This window comes from Hemicordylus capensis, chromosome 1 (assembly GCF_027244095.1).
Source record: "Hemicordylus capensis ecotype Gifberg chromosome 1, rHemCap1.1.pri, whole genome shotgun sequence".
Classification (NCBI taxonomy): domain Eukaryota; kingdom Metazoa; phylum Chordata; class Lepidosauria; order Squamata; family Cordylidae; genus Hemicordylus; species Hemicordylus capensis.
In genome coordinates, this window is record NC_069657.1 from 216,019,761 (window position 1) to 216,043,118 (window position 23,358).

The 23,358-nt window shown below is 42.7% G+C and overlaps 1 protein-coding gene across 7 annotated transcripts in view; it reads right to left on the bottom strand.

The window, feature by feature from the left end:
- The window catches only part of DNAH7 (dynein axonemal heavy chain 7), a 249,486-nt gene that overhangs the window by 78,797 nt on the left and 147,331 nt on the right, over positions 1-23,358 (bottom strand). For all 7 annotated transcript variants that reach the window (XM_053276796.1, XM_053276777.1, XM_053276818.1 and 4 more), the window contains 4 exons: positions 13,688-13,814; positions 10,273-10,492; positions 8,352-9,224; positions 6,736-6,965 (listed from right to left, as the gene is read on the bottom strand). In XM_053276796.1, the coding sequence (XP_053132771.1) occupies positions 6,736-6,965; positions 8,352-9,224; positions 10,273-10,492; positions 13,688-13,814 (1,450 nt within the window). The remainder of the gene's footprint in view (positions 1-6,735; positions 6,966-8,351; positions 9,225-10,272; positions 10,493-13,687; positions 13,815-23,358) is intronic.

Sequence of the window (23,358 nt, forward strand, 5' to 3'; positions counted from 1 at the left end):
CTTGGCCCGCCAGCTCTTTTTGGACTACAGCTACCAGCATTCCCAGCTATAATAAATTGTGGCTGGAGAAGATGGGAGTTATAGTTCAACAATAGCTGGAGGACCATCTCTGTTTCAAGCCATTTATAGTCTAGGACCACCACAGAAACCACCTCTCTCTCTATAAAAACCAGCACTGCCTATATTTGGTGGAACGGGCCCTTCTCTGCATAGCTTCACTTCAACTATTAAAAGGAGGACTGCCATTGCAGTTATTCTGAGACTGAAATTACAGACGAGGTGTGCCACAGGTTGCACACCTTGCTGTGCTAGCACACCGGTAGCCTGAAATGCAGACTCCGGACTTGGTGCAACTAGCCATTGCACCAGCCTTGCACATGCTCAGCATTTGGATGACGGCCAGTGTTTGTGCTTTTGCAACATGTCAGTCAGCGGATCTGAACTAATGCTTTTTGTGCTTTTCAGTAAGAAAAAACTAGCAGGGTGGCTTCAAAATTAGATTGGCATTAGAACAGCAAGATGGACCCACAACAAAATGTGGCAGTATATCCCCTGGTATGCATGTGTTACTTGAGCCTGTGGCTGAACACGGTGAAAAAACAAATGTTAGCAACAAAGACAGGAGTCCCTACTTTAACTTGGGTCTTCTTATGCAGAATATTTTTTCGGTTTTCTGGATTTTTCTGGGAGGAGGCACTGGTGCTCAGTCCCAGCTCCTTTCCATCTAACCCTAGTCACAAGTTAATGGCTGGTGAGGGGTCAATTTAATATTTTCATCAATATTTGCTGAAGTTTTAGGGAGGGAAAGGTATCATGGAACAGATATCTAACAGTAAATGCTGTTAGTTTATTGTGTGACTGGGTGAGTGTGTGCACACAACAATGAGCAGATTCAATGTGCAACTACCCCCTCCATTCCTCAGAAGATGTAACACACATAATGCTTTTTAAATTATTGGGGAGGGGTTAATTCCGAACACTAAGAGGTTAAATGTGACAAACCTCTTCTCTCTCAGAAACACAAAGCTGGTGAGAAAACTAAAGAATTTTTGATACATTTCTGCCTCAAAAGCAGAAGGGGTAGTGACTGTCTTGAAGTAGTATTCTTCAAGCCAAGACATTTCCCACTCTTGTTGTCCAAACTCTCCTTCCTGACCCCACCTCACCATTGAGTTCCATCATGGTGGCATATGACACCATGGAAAATGTAAAACATTTATCATCAGCCTTATTCAATTCATTCACCCCCCATCCAATTTTTGTAGAGTCAATTCCAAGAGCAATAATTGTGTAGTAGCCTCATGAATAGAATGCTACAGCTCCTCATGGCACTCAAGCCCCGCCCATCGTGTGCAGCGTGCCTGTTATCTTGAGAGTTGGAAAGCATAATGCTTGGTTCCTGAATGGCTGCCCGGCAATGATAAGCAGTCCTTCAGTAATCCTTAGAGGGTCAGTAAGACAGGTAAGTATATCACTGCAGCGGGAAAGGTTGGGAGGATTGTGTGAATGTCCATGGATCACTCAAAGATCACCAGTTGCAGGTATGCATCCTGTTTATCTTTGCCGTGATCCGTCGTACATTCCGTCGTACAATATTGGGTGACAAGCTAGCTTACCTGTGGAAGTGGGTGCTGTGTGACTACTATTATACTCTTTTCAGCACCGCTTGACCAAAATTTGCCTCTACTGCACTGCAAATGTCCAATGTGTAATGTTTAATGAAGGACTGTTCAGATGCCCAAGTTGCTGTCTTACAAATGTCAGCTGCTGGAATTCCAGACAAATGTGCTGCTGATGTGGACACTGCCCTTGTAGAGTGAGCCTTTACAGATAGCAGGCATTTAGCTGATTGAATTAGAATGGGCAGCATAGAAAGAGCCGATGACTGGGATGACGTGGATGTTGAGACAAAATAATAAACTGGATCTTTTTTTTCACTGTCCTTTGCTGTTCTATCACTAAGCCCAAGGGCCTTTGCTATATCTGGAACCTGTACATGATAGGTTTTTAGTTCTTCTGCTGGTGATATGGATAGCCTAGTCACAACATTCTCATCTGGGAATGGATCAGAAACTGATCAGATCCATTTTGAGTTCTCAGTTTGCGCTGAATCAGCATCAGTATTAGATGATGAGTCATAAACCTCTTCAGCAGCAGCAGATTTGTCACATCCACTTGCTTCCCCATTGTTCTCTTGCAGGCACATGAGGGACCTAGGACGAAGTTGCCATCACAGCAGTTACTGTTGCCCTGGCTACTCTGTCTTCTGTATTGAGAATGGGTTGGTTTGCCCTGGTAGCCATGTACAAGGCAACATGGGCACATCTTCTCTGAGGTGCTTTTCTGTATCTATCTCTTTGTGCTTTCCAGAAGCAGCAGGGAGAGACTGAATATCCAAAAGTGCTGTGCCTAAATCCGCACTCAGAAGCCCCTGGGGAACTGTAGTATCCAGTGTGATGGGGTAAAAGCTATGTCTTGGGCTATGGTAGGTAGTCGCTCCCTATGTCAACCATGATGCCTGTGATGACAACCTGGAAGTTTTCCAAACCCGTCTTTTAGTTTGCATCTCTTCCAGAATGGAGGGGATGCCTTGACATTTTGGACAGATTTACCCCAAGTCCCTGAGAACTATCAGGGAGCACTTCACACACAATGCGGGTTTTTCACTGAGCATTAGAGTATAGCCAGATTTAAATCTGGGGTTTAAAAAAACCCACTTTTTGCATTGTTTTTTTGAGCAGCTTCGAACTCACATAAAAGCCTCTCAGTAAACCTGAGGTAAAACCTGCAGTCTGGGAACACTCCTGGAGCTATGTGAGGTGTCATTCTGACAGGGGACATTGACCGAGTCTTTGGAATAGCAATAGCAATAGCAATAGCACTTACATTTATATACCGCTCTATAGCCGGAGCTCTCTAAGCGGTTTACAATGATTTAGCATATTGCCCCCAACATTCTGGGTACTCATTTTACCGACCTCGGAAGGATGGAAGGCTGAGTCAACCTTGAGCCCCTGGTCAGGATCGAACTTGTAACCTTCTGGTTACAGGGCGGCAGTTTTACCACTGCGCCACCAGGGGCTCATATTTGGAATGTACATGACTTCATTGTCAGAGTCCTCCTCCATGTCTAACCCCTGGCTAAAGAAGCCCTGGAAGATGGTAGGTGTGCTTTGTGATGTCTCCTATACAGACACTGTCACTAGAGGCATTACTGCATGAGGAAAGGTAAATATATTCCTGCATGAGACCTCTAGCCTGAATCCTGAGGTCCTCCTGTCACTGCCGCTTTTGATGTTAACAATGTCAAAAGGGATTCCTATTGAGCTTCTATACCCAGTGCCGCCGCCGTCACCAATGGTGCAATCAGCCCTGATTCGATAGATATTGCTGTCGGTATCGTGGGTAAAGGCAGTGTAATTATTTCACAAGCCTATTGTGTAAATGTTAATATAGTTACTGGCACTGTCGATATCGACATTGATACCAAGGGTGCTTGCACCATCCTGTACAGTGGAGGGCGATGGAGTCTTTCTACACTCCAGCGATCTGGAGGAGTGATGCTTCAATGTTGAGGACTGCTTACTCTTCAATGTCAAGGAAAGAGAGGAGTGCTTGGAATCTGCATGCTTCCTTTTCCTTAGGCTTTCTTGGTTGATCTGGTGTCAACCGCTCATGCTTCAAATCCTGTGGACGTTTAAAAGATCTAGATGGCATCTTAATAGGACACTCTGTCTTTTCTGCCTTATTGGCCAAGAGCAATGTAGGCACTCTTGTCGGCACTGGAGCCATAGCATTCAATTCCGACGTTCAATGTTGGGAGAGGTGGATTCCCCATAGTGGGTGTATCGTGTTGTTGATTCCTGACTGCCTCACTCCCAAGTCAGTCACCATTGCTGATGAGGGTTTGGGCATTGGGGTGGAAGCTTGAACAACACTAGCATGTGGCCCTCAAGTAGTGCTCTCTGCTCTTTTTTTTTCTTTTTTGGGAGAGAGACATACAAATTTTGCACATGCTAGTGTTGTGATATCCTCCCAGACAGATCAGGCATAAATGATGGTGGTCAATTATGAGCAATTTTGTCCTGCAACCCTTGCACTTCTTAAAATACTTTTTGATTACCCATTAGTCAAAGGAGTACTGTAGACAGCCAGGCAGTCAAGCCAGAAAAAAACCAACCAACAAAGTGGCCCTCAAGCAGTGGACTGTGCTCTTTTTGTCTGTTGGGAGAGAGACAAACAAATTTTGCACATCCGAATGTTGTGATCTTCCCCCAGTCAGATCAGGCATAAATGGTGGTGGTCAATGATGGGCAATTTTGCCCTGCAACCCTCCCACTTCTTGAAATCATTTTTAACATCCATTAGTCAAAAGTGTCATCCGTAGACAGTCTGGCAATCAAGCCAGAAAAAAACCAACACAAATATAATGTACTGTTTTCTTACTTTTACCAAGAACCAAGCTGATCTGGGGAGCAAAGCCCTGATGAGGACAATGCTGTGGCGGTTGGAAAGGAACTGAGCGATACACACTCCAACTGCTAAGATACAAGACACTGCACAAGATGGGTAGGGCTAGAGCACTAAAAGGAGCTATAGAATTCTATCCTCATGGCTATTATGTGGGCACAGTACCCAATGTTGTGAAGGTAGGACAGATCATGTTTCCATTGTATGGTTCAGTGCTTGATTTTCACACTTGCACATACACATTTCAACCACTGCTGAATATGCTCCACTGCATCTGCTGTTCAAACTGACTTCTGAACAAAGAGGTACACATTTGGGAGGTAAAAGTAACTGATGGGAGAGCCACCCCACTGAGGACTGTGGATAGAATGGTGGGCATGGAACTTGGAGACAAAAGGAAGAAGTCACCACACAAGTTGCCTCAGTCTTAGTCGAGCACTCTGTGTAACTCCAGGCAAGTCACTATTGCTTGGCCTAATCTACCCCTCATGGCTCTCCTGAGGTAAAGAGGGATAATTCTGCGCATGCCATTATGGCTTAAAATCAAATGGGTGGTAGTTATATATTTTGGCTAGACAGCTTGTAGTTGGTGTGTGTTTCTGTAGTGAGCAAAGGTTTAACAGTGTCTGGACCTGGCTGCTAGGATAGATGACATCACGGTCAGACCACAAACCAAACCCTGTAATTGGCTAGTCTCCCACATGGGAACCAATTAAATTAAGAGTTGGCTTTCCCCTCTATTTTAGGAGGATGGTTGTTTGTTTGTTTCCCCCTCCCAAATTGTGAGTTTTCTTGGGAGGTTTTGGAGAGAAGAGAAGGTGAAGTGCCTCTCTGTCTCTCTCCCTGAGGCCTTACTTAGTTTGAGCTGAGAAGATGATTTGGAGGGCTATGGAGTATTACAGCCTCAAGGACCAAGATAAAAGGTATAGTAGGGACAGTAATTGTAGTCCGCTTGCATTAACTTATTCTTTTTTTCTCTGTGTTACCTAGGTGTCTTAATAAGGCTGAGGCCTATTTTTCTATTTTCCCCCATTTGCTCCAATTTATGTCCTGTTTTAATAATAAAGCTTTTAAAATGGTTAATACTGTTTCATGGGTGCTCAGTGGGAAAGGTTACTCTCCCCCTGCTAAATATAGAGAATCACCACGTTAAAAGGTGCCTCTTTGCCAAGTTAGCAGGGGATTTTTGCCTCTCTGTGGTTCTTGAGTGTCTGGAAATGACTTTTGATGTCATTTCCTGCCACCATTTTGTAGTGCTGAGCCATTTTGTGGCTCTTTTCTGCAAAAAAACCAGCAGCATCAACAACAGCAACCCCCCAAAACCCTTTAAAAAACCCCAACCCCAACATCGGAGGGTTTTTTTTAAAGGGTTTGGGGGGGGGTTGCTGTTGTTGATGCTGCTGGGTTTTTTTTTGCAGAAAAGAGCCACAAAATGGCTCAGCACTACAAAATGGTGGCAGGAAATGACATCAAAAGTCATTTCCAGCCACTCAAGAACCGCAGAGAGGCAAAAATCCCCTGCTAATTTGGCAAAGAGGTAACTTTTTAACCTGGTGATTCTCTTTATTTAGCAGGGGGAGAGTAGCAGACCCTATCCACCCCCAGCACAGTACCTCCAGTGACTGTTGCTGGTTTCTTTTTAGATTCTGAGCCCTTTGGGGACAAGGATCCATCTTATTTATTTATTATTATTCTGTGTAAACCACCCTGAGCCATTTTTGGAAGGGTGGTAAAGAAATAAAATAAAATAAAATAAAATAAAATAAAATAAACCCTATTTCCGCTCCGCGAATAAAGAAACTGGGTCCCTGAGACCCAACTGTAGATACGTGACACCGTGGGTACCAGTACCACAGATAACAAGGGTCACCTGTATCTATAAATAGGAAATAATGGGAATCAGGATTCTCTCTAGTTTTTATGGAACCCTGGACAAAAATAGTTTGCAGAGAGGCATAATGAATCGATATTGTCATGGCCCTGCCAGAACTGGAAGAGAACTACAGGTGTGGGGTCATATTCAACTGCCCTCCTAGGGTCCCTTTCAGATAGCTCTAGTGGGAATAGATTTTTGTGTGCAAGTAGTCTAATCTGAGGTGGGTGATCGGGTGTGAAAGGGAGAGAGGGACGGAAGGGAGAACATGCATAGAGATCTACTTCTGTTTACCTATATCTTTTGCTAGATTGGACACTTAATGTCATCCAAAAAAAGGATTACAAGACTTCCTCCCCCCGCCCAGCAAATGTTATATTAATCATACTTACGTTCTTTTCATTTCCAGTAAGGATTTGTAGGTGGAAATTAGTTCAAGGTATGAAGTAGGTGTTACATAGTTGTGTCTCTGGACTTCAGTAAAGAACGTTTCAGACAAAGTTATGGTTGTAGTATGAAATTTTTTGCACATATCAATGCAGCCGTCCCGGGTTTCTTCTGACATTTCAACATCTTCCAAGGAGCGAGTGGCAACAGCCTGCAATGCATCTGTCGGCCATGACTACATTTAAGGAATAGAAACAAATTATTTTATTATATTGCAGAACAAGATATAACATAAAGAAAGTTTGCTAGCCATTTCCAATAAAAAATAGAAAGAGGAAAACATGGCATAATACAACCTCAATTTAATGAAGTTTCATTACAGCATATCTTGTTAGAGATATTTGGTATATAGACACCACAGTGTTCAACCCATAGAAACTGATGGTCAATATGAAGGGCAGCACTCCATCAACATTAGAGACCCACCAGGGCTGCTGCACAACTTAAAAGGCAGCCCCAACAGTGTAGCACGACAGGCCTCCAGAATGACATAGGAAGCTGCCATATACTGAGTCAGACCATTGGTCTGTCTAGCTCAGTATTGTCTTCACAGACTGGCAGTGGCTTCTCCAAGCATTCAGGCAGGAATCTCTCTCAGCCCTATCTTGGAGAAGCCATGGAGGAAACTTGGAACCTTCTGCTCTTCCCAGAGCGGCCCCATGCCCTAAGGGGAATATCTTACAGTGCTCACACTTCTAGTCTCCCTTTCATATGCAACCAGGGCAGACCCTGCTTAGCTAAGGGGACAAGTCATGCTTGCTACCACAAGACCAGCTCTCCTCTCCGACATAAACTCATTTTTGCACAGCACCCCTTGAGTAGGAAACAATGGAAGGAGGGCTGTGCAGCTCCCTAGAAGCAGTTTTAAGTCATTCCAAAGCAGCTCAGTCACACTATATTGGGAATGTGCAACAGCTCTGGCAGGTTGACAGAGCACTGCCCATCATGTCAGCCACTAAGTGTAAGTGTTTAGTGTGTGCTGATTGTGGCTAGAGTGGTGGTGAAGACATCCAATATCTCAAAGTCATCCTGTAGGACCTAACATCATGAAAAAGAAAAGCCAAATGCCACCAGATATATCCAACACATGAAGTCAATGGGAATGATTAGTCTTTGAGCAAAGACAAACTCTGGTCCCATTCAATCACTTATTAATCTTCTAAGGTAGGATTTTATAATCCCCATTTTAAGGCTAAAGAACTGGAGCTAAAAGATTGTACTTTGCACAAAGCCATCCACTCAGTCTATTATTTAAATCTACACATTTTTTAAAAATTATATAGTACAGTTCTCCTGGAACTGTATCATTTCCAAATGCAGGAAGGGGATATGTTTGACATGTAAAAGCTTGCCTTCAGACACTAAGCATCAGAAAACCAGGACATGAGGCAGGCTGCATTTTCAAACTAGAATAACTATGTTTCTTTTTCCATATCTGTTTACTTATAATTGTATTTTGTAAACCGCCACAAGACATTAGTATGAGGCAGTATAGAAATGTAATAAATAAATATGTAATGTTTGCACCACAAAATGTGCATATTGCCACAGAGTGCCCCACCTGAAACCAATCAATAGTGCAGCAGTTAACAAGAGCTGGAAACTTTCGAAGACGGTTACGGAATGCATCTCCAATGGGACTCATGGCCAGTACAACATGCAGCTGGTCTCGGCAGCGGTCAATGAACAAGTTGAAAAGAGCAATCGGGCTACCATCTGTCTGCTTTGTTTTGTCACGCTGGCGATCTATTTGACGCATTTTTTCACAAATTTCTTGCTTCTCATCTACTGCAAAGAGGTTTGGTACTTCTCCAGCATTTAGCAAGTTGTTAATGTCTTCTAAAAATGACTCCCTTTTTATCTGGGTATCAGTGAATAAGAAAACACCTTGCATTTCACCTTCAGTAGATCTTCGTAGAATGACTTTTAGGTCTTCACGCCATTCATTGGTCCCATAAGTCTTTGATATTTCAACCTGGAAAGGTGTATAATCTGACATAAAAGCAGCTAAACGAGTGAGAGACTGCCGACCACTTCCTCCAACACCAACCAGAAGGGCATGGCTACGAGGCTGCTTCAAAATACGTGAAATTCTACAAACATGTTCTATGGCAAACCGGAATAACACCAGCTGCATAGGCTTTTTGCTCATGTTGTTGTATTCTTCCATATGGCCCTCTACAACAACTCTCAAGTGGTCCACATCCAAGACCTCTCTATAGTTTGTATCCTCTCTTTTAGGATCATGAAAATCACAGAACATCAGACTTCGCAAATCATCTTCTTCAACCACGCCATCAGAATTGAAGTCCAGTCTCTCAAAAAGTTCATCAAATTCTTGTTCAAAATGGCTTTTCACTACTTCTTTAATGCATCCTACGAGCCATGATCGATCTGCTTTATCTACTAAACGATCATAATACACTCTAAGGACCTGCATGGTAATTGACAGTATGATTATTGGAATAATTATTGAGGTATTCTAGTCATAAGTATGATGACAATGTAAATTCTCTCAGGTACAATACATATGAAACTCCAAATGCAGAGCTGCATCAACAGAAATGAATGCTGGTTTAAACGAATTAGAGTTAATGTGCAGCCTGCCACCCCCGTAATGGAGGTTTTCCCATTTGTGACAATGGGGAAACCTGCAGAAATGCACCTTCTGCAATTGCTGCTTCAAAACAGTTTTGAAGCCTGCAGTAGCCCCGGCACAAACCATTATGGAGGAGGTAGGCTGTTCATCATGTCAGCCCCTGAAGTCCACTGTGACTCTTGAAAATATGTCCCTAAGGGCTGCATGACTCTCAGGGACATATTTCTCAATGGAATTTAAAGGGAAGGAGAGAGAGATGAAAATGATCTGTCCCTCGTAGCACCAGTTGTATCTGACAAAATATCTGACAAAAAACACAGCTATTACTTACAAGGCTTACACCATGGTAATAAAATTCACAAGTTGACTACACTGTCATACAAGAAAATAAAATGTCTATTATTGGAGGAAAATCTAAGATGGAAGAGAGAAATCTAAGATGGAGAAGTGAACCAAAGTTTTACTCCCTGTCTGTGGTATTTGGGAAAGATCCTATGAGTGCAAAACAATAAACAATAGTCTCTCTGTGGCTTAAAGATTGGACATATGCAATAGTTATAAAAATGTATCTAGCCTAGAAAACTGTGAGTGGTTAATGCTGGTCTGAAGATGCACAACACAAGGGTGCTCAGTCTGACCTAATGCATTTGCATAACTGCTAAGGTTTGAGTATATCGTCTGTAAACACCATTTTGTGGGGTTCTTCTCTCTCACCCTGGTGATTGATGTACCGTGATCAGTACCGGTACCGTGATCAATAAAGCTTTGAATCTGATGGAACATTGTGTACCCTGCCTAAAAAGAACTCTCACATTAGGGAATAATTTCTCTACACTATCAAATCAAGACAGAACCTTCACTTATTTATTAGAAGGACGTTTACCTCATGAACCCAAAGGCGTTTTATTGTTCCAGTAGATTCTGTCGTTTCAGGTCTTGATAGACAAACACCTTGAATAACTCGAGAAAAATCACGCAGATTGAACAAATAGTGTGATTTAGTTGGAGTAGGGAGTAGATTATCCATAGCCTCTTTATATATAGTCATGGTGCTGTTTATAATCTGTTCATTCAGTTCCACACATTCTGGGGGGAAGTTATAACTGTTAATTTAAACAAAATGCAAGAATGATTTGTACAATGTTATCGAGCAAAATATAAACACTTTCCTACACTAAATTGCTGAACTCAGGTAGGCAGTCAAGATTGGCAATGAAGCACAATTAACCTCTATAAAATATAAGCTATAAGCAGCAGTCGTCAGTGAAGCTGTCTGCTGTGGGACTGCTGATTAAGGGCAACTTGGCAGGCAGGCTAATTGCCACTTCTACGAATAGCTGTCAGAAGGTGGAACAGTGAGTGCATCAGTCAGTGCCATTCAAGCCTGTGGTTGCTGACTATGTAACAGCCTCTGGCGTGGGCTAAGGACATCAACAAGAGTGGCTAGCAAGTCAGTAACGGAAGAGAGGCCCTGGCCATGGGGAAGATCAACATCCATTTATGAGGATGCTCTTCAGTTGTGATATTAATTTTGCTAGTTGCCGTGGGCTTTTTTTCTTAACAAGGAAAGTTGGGTTACAAATCCCTAAAAGAAGCTAACTGCATGCTTACATGATGCTGACTGAGGCAGCCCAAGCTTTCACCACTACCTCCCAATGATAAGAGTGGGAATTCTCCATCTCGTAACTGGTGAATCCCTTTCCCACAACAATCTTTATTACTTTGTTACTTAGTGCTGGAATTTTGCATTACAATCTCCATTTTTCCCCAGCAGAACTATTTTATTGCTTCAAGTAATATGCATGAAAAAAGCCTCATGCTGTGGTTTACAAGTTTATTTTGGTGTGAATATGCACACATTCATAACATCTGAAGTAGTATTATTACTAATTATTATTATTGTTATAAAAACATATTTATGTACAATTTTGCATATACAGCTTTTCAGCAACAACCAAAAGAAGCTGACAAAGCAAAAGGCTGGAGAAAATGGTTCCCCGCAGACTGGGAGCAGGGGTAGCTGGTCCTGACGAGCTGGCGGGATACACCAAAGGAGGCACAGCTGCCCCTCACTCTGGGAACTCCGTTTGCTCCCCTGTTTCCAATCTCATCCTGCCTCAGCATTAATGAGAGCCACACGGCCTGCAGACTGGCCATTCATCAGATAAAGCTGTGTGGGCTACGCTGGTCAATGATTAACCAGCTTGCACAGCTCTACCTGATGAATGACCAGCCTGTAGGCAGTGTGACTCTCGGGGTGAGATGGGAGAGAAAAGAGCAAACCGAGCTCCCAGCACGTGAGGCAGCTGTGCCTTTGGCACCCCTCCCCTAGCTCATTAGGACAAGTCACTCCTGACTGGAAGGGATTTTATGCTGGACTGAACAGGGACATTTGCTTCCCCCATGCTAAATCTAAGAGAACTTTAAAAGGTACTTCTGTGCCTGATTAGCAAAGCAGCAGGGGTAGCGCGACTGGTGGCTATTGGAGACGGGATGCATGTAATCCACAAAACAAAAGCCAACTTTCTGACTGGAGTGGGTAACTGAGGCACATGACATGAATGCTCCAGACCTTGTGCGGGCTTCCAGTACTGCTAAAGACACCATCCCATCCAGGTGCTAATGGCTCACATGCAACATACTGTAAGAGTGACCATTCCCCTGCATACTTCATGAATGGGTGCGAAGACTGGCTGAAAGTACCTCTTGGTGCCCACTCTACATGATTCAGACACATTGGTGGTGCCAAAAAATGCAGGCAGTTGAGTTAGTCCATTACAAAAGAATAAAACAGTAACAATTCCATAGCTTTATTAGGACTGGGGTGGGGTGGGGATACACAATAGAGTAACCTGGCTTTTGAGTTTCACAAAACTCTTCCTCAGGCTAAATGTTAAGCAAACCACCACCACCACCACTAAAAGAAAACAAAAAATGAAGGCAGTGGGGAAAGTTAGTAGTCTTTAATAGTATCAAGAATAAGCAGAGGAAGTGTAAGGCGGATTCAGTCAGGTTAAACTGTGCTTGGTATACAAAGGTCTGCAGCAAGGCATGCTATGGTAAAGGAGCAGTGGCCGATTTTTTAAAAAAATTATTACACATTTTATATCCTGCTCTTCCTCCAAGGAGCCCAGAGCGGTGTACTACATACTTAAGTTTCTCCTCACAACAACCCTGTGAAGTAGGTTAGGCTGAGAGAGAAGTGACTGGCCCAGAGTCACCCAGCAAGTATCATGGCTGGATGGGAATTTGTACTCGGGTCTCCCCAGTCCTAGTCCAGCACTCTAACCACTACACCACGCTGGTTCATGGTGTATATAAATATAAAAGCCAGCACTTATTAAAATCTCCCTCAAGAACAGGGCTGCACAACTTCAGTCCTTCAGCTGTTGCCGCATTACAACTCTCAGTGTCCCTGACTATTGGCCACTGTGGGTGAGTATGATGGGAGCTGTAGTGGAACAACAGCTAGATAGCCTCAGGTTGGCTACCCCAGCTGTAGTGCACTAATCAGGATACACGGGTGCTTTGCAAGGCAGAAAGCAGAAGTACAAAAAAAAATGTAGTCATTATATTAGCTAAACTGGGGATTAATTTTAGTTTGGTGCACAAGGTATAGAATAAATAGAAGCCAAACTAACTAGTGGCTGGAAAGCATAGCTCAAGGATGGGCAAACTTGGCCCTCCAGCTGTTTTTGCACTACAGTTCCCAGCATTCCTAGCCACAATTAACGGTGGTTGTGGAAGATATTGTTCAACAACTGCTGAAGGGCCAAGTGTGCCCACTGTTTTGCAACTCCAGATCTCATTTTTTCTAGAGGCCCACCAAAACCTGAGGACCTTACTGAAGCAATACCAACAGAAAATGTTCACATTTGTAACAAACTGGATAACTAGCAGAACTTGTCAGGAACAAACTGGAGATGAAGCTAGCAGATCCATGTGTTTACACATGGATTTGCCCCAATCATGTAGAAAGAGAGCTGGGGTTCATTTATATTTGTATTTCTATTTTTTGTTTTAAAGATTTTTTTTTCTTTTGAGATAAGACAAATTATAAAACAAACATACATTTCAACATACATACATAAAACACATGTACAAGATTCTGAATCCCATAAGCTTTATCTTAGTAGTGTCACTATCATCTACTAAATAAAATTTGTTTAGATTTGTTTTGTAGATTTGTGTCCAACAAATCTAAAGAGCAAGGACATACAAAGAAGTTTTGGCAGACAACAGTGAGTCATGTTTTCATTATTTACTTTTATTATTCACAATATACTCAAGTCACTTACCATATCGTAAGATGCCATTCTAATATTCTGGAGAAAATTGTATACATTGAGGCATCATCAAATTCATTAATGGTAACTGTATTGAAGTGTCGTAAATAGCGAGGAGTGACTGGGTTTCGGCCTCCACCTATCATTAGGAAGCACAAACCACAGCAATAATATAATGCAAATACAAGAAACCTGGTATGCAAAACACTTCTTTGTAATCAATTTGGATTGGTTTCTACTACCTGAATTGAATAGTGAGTGACCATTACACACAAATTTTGCACATCAAAAAGGTTAGGAGGCACTGCCCTAAGGCTCCAATCATAAGCACACTTATTGCTCACAGGGGACTTATTTCCAAGCAAATATTCATAGGATTGCACTATGAATCTTCTCTAAATATACCGCCGGCGGGGGGGGGGGACACACAGGTTGCTTACAGGTTCTGCACCTGCAAGTAACCCCCGTGGAAGAATTCCATAGCTCCATGAGGCGCTCTTGTACTCTACCGAATAACGTGTGTGACACTACCACTATTTCTGGTGGGAGAGCACCTTCTCCTCCGTTCCTGATTGGCTGCTGGGATGAGTGAGGAGTGTAGATGGAGAAAGTCAGGCAAGTCATTATTACTGTAGAGATATCCAAGCAGTAGGGTAAGCTGGGCGGGTGTTGTGAGTGAACATGGATCACCAGAAAGATGACCTGTTACAGGTAAGCAATCTTTTTATCTTTGAGGTGATCCATTTTCCCTCACAAAATGGGTGATTAGCAAGCTCTCTTCAGTGGCAGTGGGTACTAGGATAGTGTTAGAGCACTTTATGAAGGACCACCTTTCAGAAAGTTGGCCTCCACAGCTGAGCGGATATCCACAACATAATGCTTCACCAAGGGAAGATCTGATTACAACATAGCTGCTTTGCAGATGTCTGTCATGCTTATGCCCAACATGTGGGCTGCTGAAGTAGCCATATGTCTAGTTGAGTGTACCTTGACTCCTTGTTTATTGCAGCATATGAATATCAGTTCTACCAGCCATTGTGAAGTCTTTCTGGAGACAGCCTGTCCCTTTTTTCCTCCCTTATAAAGTAGGAGATGCACAGATTATTTGACTTCCTGAATGCTGAATGAATGTTCTGTCCATGCATTAATGGAAAGACCTTCTAACATCCAAAGAGTGCATAGACTTCTCCAGAGAATTAGAAGGGTTCGTGAAATAGGGAGGTAAGATTATGTTTTGGTTAAAATTGAATTCCAAAACTATTTTGGTCTGAAGTATGGATCTGTTCTTAGAATGACTTTGTCTGGAAGGAATTTGGTGTAAGGAGAGTAAGCTCTTTGAGCTGTTAGTTCACTGACTCTCCTTGCTGATGCAGTATCAACCAAGAATGCAGTCTTTCAAGAAAGATATTTGAGGGAGGAGGAGGCTAGTGGTTCAGACGGAGCCTCCATAAGAGTAGATAGGATTAACAGAAGACTCCACGGTTCAATGGGTTCTCTGACTGGTGGAAACAGGTTATTGATCCTCTTAAGGATTTTTTCCCCCCAAGTCAGGATGTGAGAATGTGGTGCATCCATCTCACCTGGGGTGTTTCACGGAGAGTAAAGCAATATGAACCTTGATGGAGGCATTGGAGAGTCCAGAGTTCTTTAGATCCGTTAAGTATAAGACATATTTAAGCCTTGTAGGGATCAAAACCTTTGTTAGCAGCATACTGTGTCAACCTCTTCCATTTGCAAGTATAGTTACTTCTAGTTGACCCTTTTCTTTAATTTAAAAGGATGATGTCTAGAATTTGAGCCTCCAGGCAGTTACGTTCACCACCTGGAGATAATGGTTGAAGATGCGTCCTGATCCCTGCAACAGGACATTCTGGCGGTGTGGAAGACAAAAGTGTTGTCCTCAGGACAGACGTAGCAGATGATGGGGATGGGGAACCATGGCTGTCTGAGCCACCATGTAGAATGCACCATATTCCCTCTTGTAAGATTTTGCTCATGACCTTGGAGAGCAGGGAGAAGGGAGGAAACAGGCAGTACAGGTCTTTTTTCCATGGCATCTGGAAGGTATCTCCCATCGGGTTCTGCCCCAGGCCCTACCCTGGAGCAGTAGAGGCTCATTTTTTATCGTTACATGTCACAAACAGGTCTATTAGGGGGGCACCCCAGTTCTGAAAGATGTTGCAGAGAATCCTTGGATTTATCTCCCACTCATGTTGACATGAGAAGTCTAGGTCTCTCTGTTCAGGGGATCTACCAAGGTGTTGTCCACCCCATTGATACGGAGGGCTATTGGATGCATACCATGGTTTGTGCTCCCATAACTGTAGTGCCAGATTGCAGAGAGATCAAGAAACTATCCCTCCTTGGTGACTAAAGTAGGCAAGCTCCTTGTGGCACCTGCGCTCTGCCTCTTGTGCTCAGCACATCCGTTTATTTTATCAGTCAGGGCACCAACTTCTTCAGTTCCTTTTAAGTGCCTATCATCCCATAAGTTCTTGTGAGAGGTAAGTCCTTTCTTATTTTGTTTTTTAAAATTTATTTCCAGATTACTTCTGCAGGGAGGATGGGAGAGTCTTATGAATGTTAACAGATCACTTACAGATAATAAGTTACAGGTGAGCATATGTAGCATGATCCATTGCCATTCATAAGCAAGCTGTTTAGCAAGCTTTCCCAGGCGAAGGGCACAGTAAGCTATTGTAAGACCTTCTTTAAAACACTCCTTCCAAAATTTGCCTGTGCAGCAGAGAGAAGATCAATAGGATAGTGCTTCACAAATGGTAATTTTGATGACCAAGTGGCTGCCTTACGTATGTCTTCTGTTATTAGAAATACGTGCTGCTGATGTTGCATAAGCCCTGGTGGAATGGGATCTTATAGTATGTGGAGGTTCTATATTTTGTACTTTGTAAGCTAATGAAATCAACTCCATCAATGAGTGGGATAAATGGCCCTTGGCTTTACCCTTATAGGTTACAAAGAGTTGTTTCCATTTACAGCAGGCCTGCTCAACTTCAGCCCTCCTGCAGATGTTGGCCTACAACTCCCATAACCCCTGGCTTTTGGCTGCTATGGCTAGGGATTATGGGAGTTGTAGTCCAAAAACAGCTGGGGGGCCAAAGTTGAGCAGGCCTGATTTACAGAAATGCTTAGTTATATTTAAGTAAAACAGGAGTGATCTCCTTTCATCCAACGCATGCAAAGACATCTCTAGAGGTGTGGTTGGGTTTTTAAAGAAAGTAAAGGTAAAGTGTGCCATCGAGTCGGTGTCAACTCCTGGCGACCATAGCCCTGTGGTTGTCTTTGGTAGAATACAGGAGCGGTTTACCATCGCCATCTCCCATGCAGTATGAGATGATGCATTTCAGCATCTTCCTATATCACTGCTGCCCGATATAGGTGTTTCCCATAGTCTGGGAAACATAGGCAGCACTATATCCTGATTCAGGTGGAAATCAGATCCTACTTTAGAAAAGAACAATGGGTCCATCCCCATGTGCACCTTATCAGAGGAGAATTTAGTATAAGCTGTGTCCATCCTCAGAGCTGTTAACCTACTAACCCTTTTTGCAGTGGTTATGGCCACACAAAAAAGTTTTCGGAGTAACCTTCACAGTGGTTGTTGCCATTCACTCAAAGGGTTTCTCAGAGTTGAAAGAACTAACAACAAACTCCATTGTTCAACCAGTTGTCTCACTAGAGGGTCCATATTATTTATGCCTTTCAGAGATCTCTTGCAGTCAGGATGGGAAAATACAGTTCTGACATCCCAACCCGTGTTTTGAAGAGATCGCTGCTAAATGGACTTTTAGCAAGACATTAACTAAACCAGTTGTTTTTAATTGTGTCAAGTATATAAGCACTTGTCTAATAATGGCATCCTCAAGTTTAAAGCCCTGTATACTTGCATACAGCTAAAATTGCTTCGACTGGTAAGCATAATTACGTCTAGTGGGAGCTTTCTGTTAATTCAATAGTATTTTATCTAGAAGCCAACTCTCCAGGCAGTCAGCTTCAGAATCTCTAGATTGGGATGTAATATTTTTCTGGTGGACTGGTCGGAGCATAAAAGATGCTGTCAACTTCAATGTCGACCCCTCAGTTCCGCAGGCAGTCAACACGGATGGCTTCCACTTCGACGGCATCGACATTGTTGACTCTGGAACTGTGATCTTATCGTTAGGTCTTGATGTCAGCATGGACTCCCGACTCTCTTGTTGGACTATATGTCTGCACCGCCGTAGGGGACAGAGTTCCATTCCCAGATGTGCTACTGTGTTTCTTTGCTGGCAGGGAAATGCCCTCCTCCTCCGAGGGGATCTCAATTTTCCCCCCTTATGCCTGTGTCTGGGCTTCGAGAGCTCCTTTGGCTTTTTGAAAACAGGCTCTGTCTGTTCTGACATGGTTTTAGACTGTGTTGATGCAGTTCTGTGCAAGCTTGATATCGAGCTGGGTGCTGAGCTTGAGTGATGCCCCGACATTGAAGAACAACTTGGTCTTGGCATCAGTGGCCATAAAGCCTCATCATACAACACTGCCCAAAGGCGGAGCGCCTTATTTTTCATTGTTTGTTTGGAAAACGAGCAACATATTTTAAACTTAGCAGTAGTATGTTGTTCTCCAAGGCATAGTAAACACGATTTATGGTGGTCAGTTGATGGTAACTTCGCATGGCATTCCACACATCTTTTGAATGTTTTCTTTGATTCCATGGCCCTAGAGTGCAGGCAGGGCAAAATGCCCCGTAGCATCTGTTAAAATCCTTTACAAAGTCCATTAAACGTAACCAATATTTTCTTTCCTATTTCAGTTATGCCGAGGAGCCAGTACCAAGGTATTGACGCATTGGTGGTCAAACAAAAACTGAGATAATGGCACCCCCAATTGCCATTTTCAACTAAAGCACGGAGCACATGTGAGGCAGAGTGGGTGTCTCAAGAAGCTAATTAGTCTATCCGTGAGGTCCTTGCGCAGGCACAGAACCCATTCACTATGAATGCAATGGATCATGATCCAGATCCTGTTGTTGTTTTGTCTTTTGTCCATAACCCAGCATCTTTGATGCTCTGACCAGTCCACCAGAGTGGACAGTATCCTTCACTTCCATAAAACTAGCATGCTATGCACCTGCATGGCAAAACAACATCAGACAAGTGGGTCATACACATCGTAAATACAGGATATGTGAGGCTCTATGCTGTGATTGGGAAGTCCCCTGATCTATAGATTGGAGATATATATCTCATTCTCTCCACACCTGCTCTGCCTTCCACGAGCAGAATTCCTCGAAGTTGCATGGGAGTCCTGGGAATGTTGTACAGAAGTATTCCCTATGAACTTCCCAGCTTCTAGGTGCCATCGGACCATGGGAGAGGTAGTACCTTACTGGTGACCTCCAATGCCCAGAGCATTTACAATGAGACATAGCTTGGGAGTAATTCCTCCCTGCACTGCATTCCTGAATCACATTTTTAGCTTGAGTGGTTGGTTTAGAAGTATAGCATCTTGCAGGAGACATAGAGGATGTCTTTGGTACTGCTACGACTTCCTCCTCCAAACCAGGCTCCGCATCCAGTCCTTGGCTGAGAAAGCCTTTAAATCTGGAGGCTACTTTCCTCTGAATCAAGGAGGGATATCAGGGACCTTGTTGCCACTGGGTCTAAAGTGCCCTCTAACCCATGAGTCTGATCATCGATCTTGAGATCAGTAATTGACCCCGAAGGAGACACCGGCTCTTGGTGTCGAGGGATGCCCTCCATCAACATCAAAGGAGACTGTTGCAGACATTACGAATATGAATATGAATACAATGAATATTTATATACCACTTTTCAACAAAAGTTCCCAAAGCAGTTTAGGAAGGAAGGAAGGAAGGAAGGAAGGAAGGAAGGAAGGAAGGAAGGAAGGTGGCTCCCTGTCCCCAAAGGGGTCACAATCTAAAAAAAGAAACATAAGATGTACACCAGCAACAGCCACTGGAGGGATGCTGTGCTGAGTATGGATAGGGCCAGTTGCTCTCCTCCTGATCAGTAAAGAGAATCATCACTTTTTAAAAGTGCCTTTTTGCTCAGTTAGGAGGGAACATTGAAGGTGATCGGTGAGGCATCACTTGTTGGTTTATCAACACTGACAATCAGACACATGGGCTAGAGGATGCTTTAGACCCCCTAGAAACAGTCCGTAGTTCGATCGCCAGTAAAAACTCTGATAAAAGAACTAAGGTTAAGATGAAATCCAAAGAAGAAATGAGAAACAGTCTATAGTAAAAGCCAGAATAATCTAATAAAAATTTTTTTGCACAGGAACTGAGTAACCAACAGAGCAAATCCTTCATGATGTGGACAATGCAGCAGTTGAGAAGGAACTGAGGAGAAGGTGCTCTCCCACTAAAAATAACGGTCATGCCATACATGCGATTCAGCAGAGCCAAAGAGCGCCTCATGGAGCTATGGAATTCTTCCATAGCGATTACTGCGAAGGCATAGAACCCATTTTGTGAGGGAACATGGATCACCTTTATCATACAGAAGAACTTCATTATTCACAATTCTGCATATCCGCGGGGTGTCTCATTGACACCCTTTTTCAGTATCTGCAGATATGAAAGAGTTAAAACCCACGTATCCGCGGTTCCTAGAGGGCCGGAAGTGACTGCTGAGGTCACTTTCGGCCACCATTTTGTTCCACAGAGTCCAGGAAGAGGCAGGAGGAGCCATTTTGTGGCTCATTAAAAAAAACTTTCCCCCATGATCTTTTGCAGTTTTGGGGGGCATTTCACTCTTTGGAGGGCATTCCTGGGCACATTGGGGATCCACAGAGCACACCACAGTGTTTGGGGTCATTTTGGGGTCATTTCAGGTTATTCTGGTTTTGTTTTGCCACTTAAAAAACAATTTTCCTCCACCCTAGAACCTAACCATTTCCCCATAACCCTAATGCTTCGTTACTCGTGGTTCCGTTACTCATGGCAGTAGGCAAGGAATGGAACCCCCGTGAGTAACGAGGTTCTCCTGTACTGTTTTCTCCCAAATAATCACTGCAAATTAGAAAGTTTAAAGTTTATTTAAATCATATATTTCATATCATATATTTCTTGCATTTTTATCCCATATTTTGTCCAAGCAGCTCAGGACAGCATAAATGGCTCTGTATCCCAGTGTAGTATAGTGGTTAGAGTGTTGGACTAGGCCTGAGGAGACTTGAGTTCAAATCCCTTTTCAACCATGAAACTCACTGGGTGACTCTGGACCAGTCACTTATTTCTCAACCTAACCTTCCTCACAGTGGTAGGTTGTGAGGATAAACATAACCATGTACATAGCTATAAACATAATCACATACATAGCATCTGTGGCTGCTTAAAAAAAAAAAAAGACAACTAAAGACCTTTTTATGTGTTCAGGCTTTACCCTTTAGGGGCTGCCAGGTCTCTCAGCTCTCCTGCTTCTGTTTGTCTTTTTTATGATTGTTGTTTTTTAGTACAAAGTTCTTTATACTTTGTACTAAAAAAAAAAAGAACTTTGTACTAAAACAAAGTGTTTTTTTGTTTTAAACACGTAACTAAATTTAAGGTTTTAAATGTGATTTTTGTGGTTTTATTGTATTTTAACTTTTGTAAACTGCCTTGGGATGCCTTATGAAAGGTGGTATTAAAATTGAACAATATATAAACAAACCGCAAATAGCTGAAACTGCAAATGGAGAACCTGCAAAACCAAGGTTCTCCTGAATAAGGCTTTGTTCTCCAAAACTTTAAAGTTCATTTTTAAAGGAAACCTCTACACTTATTTGAAATTTTGCACACTTCATCCCCCCTTAAAGGGCTACCACCTCTATTGGTTTCATGCCATTCTGAAAAGAAATGAAGATAGTATAGCCATTGTAGTTATTCTCTCCATTATGGACAAATATTTAAACAAAACAAAGATCCAAAATCACCAAATCTGAATCAGAGGCGATCTAAAGCACCAAATCAAAGCTCCAAATCAAATAGTATCTATGCTTCAAGTACCAAACTGGAATACCAAAACAATTACTTGCCTATTTACGCAGGCCTACTAATGGCTACACCACGCTGGTTCACATTATGTATGACACGGGCATGCCACTGAAAATTTGATCCTAGACATTATAGGATCTGTAATCGATCCTATGCAGAAATCCCCCTCAAAACCTATCTGTTTGGCCTGGCCTTCCAGGGTTTTTAAATTGTTGTAAATGTTTTTAATCTGCTGTACCCTGGGTTTCCAGGGTTTTTAAACTGTGTTGAATGTTTTGATTGTTAATTGTTTTATGCTGTTTTATAGTCTCTGTTTTTAACTGTTAATTAATTTTAATTGTTTTGTTTTAATGTAAACCACCCTGAGCCATTTTTGGAAGGATGGTATTGAAATCAAATAAATAAATAAATAAAGTAAGAATGTAACTTGGGGATGTAGATTTCAGCAGTATTCCTGTGGAGCGAGTAATACATAGTTCTGCCCTCACATATTTTATTTATTTATTTATTTATTTATTCATTCATTCATTCATTCATTTTTACATTTTATATCCCGCTCTTCCTCTAAGGAGGAAGGTACTACATACTTAAGTTTCTCCTCACAACAACTCTGTGAAGTAGGTTAGGCTGAGAGAGAAGTGACTGGCCTAGAGTCACCCAGCAAGTCTCGTGGCTGAATGGGGATTTGAACTTGGGTCTCACCAGTCCTATTCTGGCACTCTAACCACTACACCATGCTGGCTCTACCAAGCCAAGCAGGTCTCCAAAATAACCATCTGAACAGGTATATGAATGCACTAGGCCAACTGTTCACAAACTAGAAGCCTCTCTATCCAGAACCCAATGTGTCTCATTTTCTTAGTTTTCTTCTTACAAGTGACTGAAAATGATGCTTATCTCTTTTAATAAGTCCATTCAGTATAGTAAATAAGTGCTATCCCATCTCTCCATACCATCGGTGAATCCATTTGATATGCAAGAAGCCATGTCAACCCCTTAAACTTGGCAATTTGGTCTCTGTCCTGCTCATTTTAATTTATTCATATAGTGCCATCAATGTATATATCTTAGAGAATAATATAGAAAAGAAAAAAATCCCTGCCCCAAACAGCTTAGAATCTAAATGTAATTAAGGGGGGGAAATAAGAGAAGGGATGAGTGAATTACAAATGGATAAACAAAAAGAAAAATGGGAGGGGGAATTAGATGGTCAGTTATAACTAAGGATGTTGTGCTACAAGCGCTAACTGTGGACTGCATCATATATTACATTTGTCTGATGTAAGAGATGAACTACATATAGGAAAATAAATGTAACAAAACCTGGGCATCATAGCATGTGAAAACCAGCTCCCCTAACCCAAGAGGGGAGAGGCCACTGAGCGCACAAAGGAACGGCTTGCCCTCCTAAACCCAGAGGAGGGGAGCCACCTACAGCTTGCCCTGCTATGCCCACAGGGGGAAAGCCACCACACACTCCACCCTACCCTGGTAGTGAGGAGCTCCACCAGAGCTGCGGACAAGCCCAGTGAGGTTTCTTTTTCCCCATGAAGGAGGATGCCAGACCACCTGGAAACCCCCAGAGGACACCCCGGACGATGTGCCACCTCCCACCCACAAGTCGAGACTGGGTTCCCCCGTTCTCCTGGCTTGGACTCTATGCTGGACTCTGTCCAGATTCACA